This window comes from Siphateles boraxobius, unplaced genomic scaffold (genome assembly GCF_051911475.1).
Source record: "Siphateles boraxobius isolate OS27281-9 unplaced genomic scaffold, OSU_SipBor_1 11, whole genome shotgun sequence".
NCBI lineage: Eukaryota > Metazoa > Chordata > Actinopteri > Cypriniformes > Leuciscidae > Siphateles > Siphateles boraxobius.
In genome coordinates this window covers 12,247,501-12,255,550 of record NW_027508711.1, presented here as the reverse complement: position 1 = coordinate 12,255,550, position 8,050 = coordinate 12,247,501, and the positions used below count along the sequence as shown (strand labels likewise).

At 47.5% G+C, this 8,050-nt stretch overlaps 1 protein-coding gene across 1 annotated transcript in view; it reads right to left on the bottom strand.

Annotated features, from left to right (window-relative positions):
- Positions 1 to 8,050, bottom strand: part of taf9 (TAF9 RNA polymerase II, TATA box binding protein (TBP)-associated factor) — an 11,860-nt gene continuing 3,810 nt past the window's right edge. The window contains exons 6-7 of the mRNA XM_077196916.1: positions 2,797 to 2,904; positions 1 to 335 (exon numbers count right to left, since the gene is read on the bottom strand). Of these exons, the coding sequence (XP_077053031.1) occupies positions 172 to 335; positions 2,797 to 2,904 (272 nt within the window). The 3' untranslated portion in view covers positions 1 to 171. The remainder of the gene's footprint in view (positions 336 to 2,796; positions 2,905 to 8,050) is intronic.

Genomic DNA, 8,050 nt, shown 5'->3' with positions numbered 1-8,050 from the left:
TTTATCATTTTAATTGTATTTATTTTTTACTAACAAAAATGAACAATAAATGGTAATATGCAATGGTAATATTCTAAACAAGACAATACTACTGAAAGGCAAATTCAGAGTTATCAAATGCTTATTTACATAATCACTTTTGCTTCCATACTAGTAAGAAACCACAGCAGGTCATAAAGCATCATAGTCATCCTCATCTTCATGCTTCCTCTTAAGAGACGTAGAGTCACTGGATGAATTCTGCGGCACCATATTGGTAGTAATGAGGATGTTCTTGGAGCCGATGAGAGAGGGGTTGATGAGGACGTTCTGAACCGTGGGAGTGGTAGGAGTAGCTGTGAATGAAAACAAATTAAATAATTCATAATTCACTGCATGTTCTTAAAGCCTGTCATGTTTTTATTTCTCTTACAGTACCTGTCAATTTCTTTTTTAAATGTTTTTGAAAGAAGTCTCTCAGTAACATTGTGAAATATTACAAATTAAAAGAACAGGTTTCTACTTGAATATATTTGAAAATGTAATTTATTCCAGGGATGGCAAAGCTGTATTTTCTGCATCATTACTCCAGTCTTCAGTGTCACACAAGTCTTCAGAAACCATTCTAATATGCTGATTTTCTGCTCAAGAAACATTTATTGTTATTATTACTATCAATGTTGAAAACAGTTGTACTGCTTAACATTTTTGTGGAAATGGCCATACTTTTTCCAGATTCTTTGATGAATAGAAAGTCCAATGAGCAGCATTTATTTGACATATCAGTTCTTCATCTTCTTGAAAGTTTATTATCTGCATGTATTTTAAAGCCATATCAGTCTAAACTTCTGATATATGTTTTTCATCAGAAGCTCGTGCACAGAAAGCTGAATGTCAGACGGGGCGTCCCGTGAGAATTAAACTAAGTTCTCTTTCACATCTTACTGCGCTTAAACTATGTTTTTGACATAACCTGGTGTGTATTTAACAAAGTTCACAAACACAGTCGGTTATGTCTGTGAAGGTAAACAGCAAGTAAAGAAATCACATGTATATTTGACCTGTGTATTAGAGTGAAAGGGCTTATAAAGCGTAATATAGGGCTGTGCAATTAATTGAATTTCAATTTCGGCTCCCAACGATCATAGTACAATGATAATACTATGATAATAGTACAATCGAGTAAAAACGATTATTTTGCCATGTTCTGTTTTGCAAGAACACTCTTATTTTGTCTTGTGTTGTGAATGACACGTGCACATCCGCCCCTCCCGAAGCCATAAACTCACTCAGCTTTAATGTTTAAACTGATTACATTTAAAAAGAAGTGAGCAACTTTCATTATGATGCAATGCTGGCCCGATTGTGCAAGTGACAATTCCGTCATGTCCCGACTGCTAAACGCGAGAATGTAGTTTCACCGCTTGCCTTGTCCAACCCATTTTGAGAGACGGAGAGAAGACGCAGCACAGCTGAACACTCACGCGGTTTGTGAAATATGAAAATGATTGATTTGATTTTATAATCTGTGTGGAATAATTTAGGCTACTCATACAATCTACATGCTAAAGTGAATCAATGTTTGCGGGGGAATTTCCCGCATTACAAGTGGTAGACCTGTGGGAATTATTAAATACTTAATGAAATTCTATCTGTTATATTATTTATTTTAATAGTTAAAGTACAATAAATGTTCAGATTTTGATTTAAGAATTGTTCAAATAAATCTTTTTAATAAATGCAACACGTTCCCAAAGTCATGTGAAATAATAGTGTTACATAAATGTGATTTCAATACTGACCAAAATGATCGTGATTATGATTTTTTCCATAATCGACCAGCCCTAGCGTAATATACAGTACCTACTGCTATATATGCTATTAATATGAATCAAATAACAAAGAAAAACAGAAAATAACTCACTACTCTTGATTAAATAAGTTTAGTAGCTTTAATAAGGATACATTTCTTAATCGAATGCTGCTGTTAAATGCTCTGGCGTGGAGATAAACATGGCGGACTGTGTACAGCTCACTGAGGGGAGGAGCTAAGCTAATAGTGCAGGTTAAGTCGCCAGTCGTGGGCGGGGCCTGAGCATGTGTGATGTCACATTGGAGCACATTCCTGAACGGCTCGTTTTGAGAAACTGTTTCGGATTTAAACTGTTTCGGATTTATGGGGAAAATAAAAAATGGAGTGGATGAATTTTGACCACATTAGGGTGATTGTGTACCCACACTACGGACACATTATTCTGTTCAAAAACAATATAAAAGTGAACTTTGCTTAAAAGGTCCCCTTCATTGATGAATGAAAGTAATAATTTCTCTCTCTTCTTTTTTGTTTTAAATCTTACCACAAAGGTTTGAATGGCATCGTTGTTTCCACAAAAATGTTAATCAGCAAAAACTGTTTTCAAAATTTATAATGATAATAATAATATTGAGAATTCTTTCTTGAGCAGCAAATCAGCATATTAGAATGAATTCTGAAGGATCATGTGACACCGAAGCCAGGAGTAATGATGCTGAAAATACAGCTTTGCATTACAGGAATAAATTACACTTTTAATTGTAATAATATTTCACAATATTACTTTTTTTTTTACTGTATTTTTTATGAAATGCAGCATTGTGAGTATAAGAGACAAAAAAATAAAATGTAATGTTTCCAAACTATTGATAGGTACTGTAGCTCAATTAATAGCTTAACTTTTGACCTGCTCACTGATTTGGCACAAAATCTTCCACATGGTCCTTAATATACAAGAAGATCATACAAAGAGAACTGCTTTGTCCTAAGGTGGAAACTGGTACCTGATTTGACAGATGAAGCCTGTGAGTTGGGAATCTGAACGGTGAAGCGCTGGCCGGTCAGTGACACAGGTGTTCCCACTTTGGCTACTGTCTGCACTGATGGAGTACCTGAAAAACACAAACACAGGATCCTGTAAATTGAGTTTTAGATTTTGCTCGTTCACCAATGAGGACAAAGGAAAACGACTCGGTTACTAACGTAACCTCGGTTCCCTGAGAGGAGGGAACGAGTATTGCGTAAGTAGCTTACGCTATGGGAAAACTCCTTTTCTCGAGAATATTGAAGTCTTTATGTAAAACGCATTGCAGCTGCACAGCTGACAGCAATGAACGAAGGCAGCTCGGTCATTGGCTGTGCTGCGGCAACTTGCTCGAACCAATGACGGGGCGACTCTGAATGCGCGACCAATGAGCGCGCTTCGCGCCCGCGCGCGTCAGAGCCCGCCAAGATGGGCGTGGCCAAGAGCTATATATTGGGCGCCCCGTCATGAGAGTTCTTTAGGTTAAAACGACTGAAGCGAACTAACCAAGCACAAGCACGGCAGCTTACGCAATACTCGTTCCCTCCTCTCAGGGAACCGAGGTTACGTTAGTAACCGAGTCGTTCCCTTTCGAGAGGTCTCTCCTATTGCGTAAGTAGCTTACGCTATGGGAACACCATGCAAAACGCCGTGCGTGCTGAACTTCGCCTTATGATAGCCAGAGGCAGGTGCCTGAGCTAAAAAAGCAAAGTTATCATCCAACTAGCCGGCAGAGGCGAGCTTTATATGTGGGAAAGAATACAGAGCGGCTAGAAGGCGCTCAGTGTGACACAAGCACATACATAATCTAGATACGAACTCGTAGTTCAACTAGCATCATGCTGATAGTACATTGGAATGCAGTGTCGGGACCTGTAGGTTGTAGAACCTGATAAATGTGGACGGTGAGGCCCAGCCTGCCGCCGCACAAATATCCTCGATCGGTATCCCGCTCGACCATGCCCAGGAAGAAGCCACACTCCTGGTGGAGTGTGCTTTGACTCCCCAGGGGCATTGAAGTCCCTTAGCTTCATAAGCCAGCGCTATAGCTTCAACTATCCAGTGAGAGATTCTCTGCTTTGAAACGGCGGAACCTTTCGTACGGCCGCCAAAGCATACAAACAGTTGTTCTGTCTGTCTGAATAGGGCAGAACGCTCCAAATACACTCTGAGAGCCCTAACGGGGCAGAGTAGATTAGCGTCGTGTTCGTCTGCTGGGGACGATAGCGCAGTTAGGGAGATAACCTGTGCTCTGAAGGGAGTGGTGAGCACTTTAGGAATATACCCATGTTTCGGTCTAAGGACGACCCTGCAGTCGTTAGGTCCGAATTCTAGGCAGGCAGCGCTTGTCGAAAGCGCGTGCAGGTCGCCCACTCTCTTGACCGAGGCGAGTGCCAGCAAGAGCGCAGTCTTGAGCGAGAGCTGTTTAAGGTGCACGGTTCGGAGTGGTTCGAACGGAGGCCCTTTAAGAGCGTCTAGGACAGTAGCTAGGTCCCAGATCGGCACTGAGGGGGGGCGTGAAGGGTTCATCCTCCTAGCGCCCCTTAGGAAACGAATAATTAGGTCGTTTCTTCCCAATGGACGTTCCATTACAGGGTCGTGTGATGCTGTGATGGCCGCCACATATACTTTGAGCGTGGAGGGGGCGCGGCCCGCCTCCAGAAGCCCTTGTAGAAAAGCGAGTACGTTCGTAATCTCGCATGTTTCAGGGTTCAGGCCCTTGGCATTACACCAGACACTGAACACTTTCCATTTCTGGGCATATAAGCGTCTCGTGGAGGGCGCCCGCGCCTCAGCGATGGTTTTTAGTGCTCCGCTCGTGAGGTTCCTGGGAACCCGTTGAGGGGCCATGCATGAAGGGCCCACAGATCGGGGCGGGGATGAAATATCATCCCGTTGGCCTGACTGAGGAGGTCTGGCCTCAGTGGAATCGGCCGTGGTGCAGATTGCATTTGCATCAGATCTGGAAACCATGTTTGGTTCTTCCAGAGTGGGGCTATCAGCAGCACTGCGTCTTTCTCCTCTCTGACCCGACTGATGACCTGCGGTAGCATCGCGATCGGGGGAAAGGCATATAAGGGACGGCTCGGCCAGCTCTGGGCGAGCGCATCCATGCTTTTCGTGAAGAAAAGAGGGCAGTGCGCGTTCTCCTTGGAGGCGAAGAGGTCGATCTCCGCTTTGCCAAAGGTTTTCCATAACCAGTGAATCGTCAGCGGGTTGAGAGCCCATTCTCCTGGGAGAATTTTGTCTCTGGATAGCATGTCCGCCCCCTGGTTCAGGGCACCTGGCACATGCGCTGCTCTCAGCGAGCGCAAGTTGTGCTGGGACCATAAAATGAGTCTCCTGGCCATTGAATGCATGGAGCTCGACCTGAGTCCACCCTGGCGATTTATGTACGATACTACCGTCATGTTGTCCGTTCGGACCAAGACGTGTTCGTTTCTCAGCTGTGGGAGCAGGGCTCTGAGAGCCAAAGCGACCGCTTTCATTTCCAGACAGTTTATGTGTAGGCGCTTCTCCGGGTTTGACCAAAAGCCGGAGACAGGCCTGCCCTCGTAAAGGGCCCCCCAACCTATTTTGGAGGCATCTGTCGTTATCATCTTTCTCCTTGTGTTCACACCCAGACTCACGCCTGACTGGTACCAGTCGGCGGCTTTCCAGTGCGTCAGGGCTTTTATACAGCCGTGGTTCGCTCTGATTAAAAGGTGGCCCGAACGCCACGCGTGAGTAGGGACGCGGCTCTTGAGCCAGCGTTGGAGAGGGCGCATATGCAACAATCCTAGCTGGAGTACGGCCGATGCTGAGGCCATGAGACCGAGCATCCTCTGAAACCGCTTGACGGGGGCGAGCGCGCCCGCCCTGAATGATGTTGCAAGGCGCCGGATGGTGAGCGCGCGCTCTGATGAGAGACGCGCTGTCATTTGCATCGAGTCTAGAACTATTCCCAGGAAAGAAATCCTCTGGCTGGGAGATAGTATGCTTTTTGCAAAATTGATTCTTAGACCCAGGCATTCTAAATGGCTGATAATCCAAGATCTGTGTGTTATTAACTGACTCTCTGATTGTGCTAGAATCAGCCAATCGTCGAGATAATTCAGTATTCGCACTCCCCTTCGCCTTAGGGGGGAAAGTGCTGCATCCATACATTTCGTGAATGTACGGGGAGCCAGGGACAGGCCGAACGGAAGTACTGTGTACTGGTACGACTGTCCCTCGAAAGCGAATCTCAGAAACGGCCTGTGATGAGGCGCTATTGGAATGTGAAAGTAAGCATCTTTCAGATCCACTGAGAGAAACCAATCTCCTGGGCGTACTTGCGCGAGGATATGCTTGGTTGTTAACATTCTGAACGAGCGAATCATTAGTGCTTTGTTCAGGTGTCTGAGATCTAGGATGGGGCGGAGACCGCCATCCTTTTTCGGGACGAGAAAATAGCGGCTGTAAAAACCTGCCTCGCTCAGAGAGGGGGGAACAGTTTCCACAGCACCCTTTTCTATTAGTTTGCGCACCTCGGTGCGTAGAACATGTGAGCACTCTTTTCTCACTTTCGTCTCGACCACAGTCGTAAAACGTGGTGGTCTGCGAGCGAACTGGAGCGAGTATCCGTGCTTTACTATATTCAATACCCATTTCGGCATATCTGGAATATTTTCCCATGCCGCTGCGTGTACAGATATGGGCTGAATACAGGCTAGGGGCGGGCCGCTGTGACGCAGGGACCCGGCCAGTGAATCGCCTGAGCTCATAGCTCTCAGAGGCGCGGGCGCGCGCTGAGCAGCTGAGTGAATGGGCGCGTGTGTGATTACAGCAGCGCGCGCTGTGTCTGTAAAACTCGCAGCCTGGGCTGGGGTTGTGTTTGACACTGTAAGGACAGTGTTTATAAGTGGGGGTGCATAAACAGTGGTAGGCACACGCGTCACTTTTATAATGTTTCCCGCTTTTACTGGGGATGAATTTATAACTGTGTGAACAGTGCTTGTGTGTAGTGGTGCGTACATGACCGTAGGCACGTGATCTACATTCATGGGGTGCGCAGCTTGAGCTGGGAATGAATTTGGCACTGTTTTGACAGTATCTGGGAATGCACACCTTGTGGACATGTGAACCCTTAGTGACACAGGCAGAAAAAGACTCTTTTTGTGTTTTCTGTGCGTCGCCGTAAAAACGGCGTTTGTTTGCAGGTGAGCGAGCTCTGTGACTGGCCCATTGACTGCTGTATGAACATATCCAGCCGCCTGTAAGGGGACTGGGTAATGCTTGAGCTTTTGCAGAGAGAGTGGTCCGGCTTTTGCGAGACACGCACTCTCTCTTTTCATTCTTGTGGCTAGGACGGCTTTCGAGGCTCGGGGTTCAGCACAATCTTGGGCCGAGGACCCCGTCGCTCAGAAGGCGGCTTGCGGTTGTGAGAGCGCGAGCGGCGTCGAGCGTCAGCCTGAGGCGCGGGCTGAGAGGCGGTGGGGGCTGTTCTAGCCCGCTGCGGCTGCGGCGGCCTCTGTCTGCTCTGCGATGAGCTGGAGCGCTTGGGCAGGAAATGCCGCATAGCTTGTGAAGCATTCTGGGCCTCAGTGAAGCGTTCGGCGAAACCCTTAACCGCCGGTCCAAACAGCCCGCTGGTGGAGATAGGCGCGTCGAGAAATGGCGCCTTATCCGCGTCCTTCATCTCAGTCAGAGTCAACCACAGATGGCGCTCGAGAACAGTCAAATTAGCCATGGCACGGCCGATAGACTGGGCGGTGGCCTTCGTGGCTCGCAGGGCTATGTCAGTCGCGCTGCGTAGGTCCTTAAAGGCTTCGGGTTCGGGGCCAGACTCGTCCATAGAGCGGAGAAGCTTGGCTTGGAACACTTGAAGTACCGCCATAGAGTGAAGCGCTGATGCAGCTTGGCCGGCGGCGGCGTAGGCGCGACCGGCGAGAGCTGAAGTAGTGCGGCAGGGCTTCGAGGGGTGGGAAGCTTTGGCTTTCCATCCGGTGGTGGAGGGCGGGCAGAGATGATTGGCCACGGCCTCCTCGAGGGGCGGTGTTCCCTCGTAGCCTCTTTCCTTCGCGCCGTCCACAGAGGAGAGCGAGGAAGAAAAAGAAGGCTTTAGGCGCGCAGAGTGGGGGGCTTTCCACGACTTGGTGAGTTCGTCGTGAACTTCCGGGAAGAAGGGAGAAGGCCTTTGCCGAGGGGCCTGCTGGCGCCCCTGCAGAAACCACTCATCCAGTCGGCTCCGGGTTGGTTCTTCGGGAGAAGAC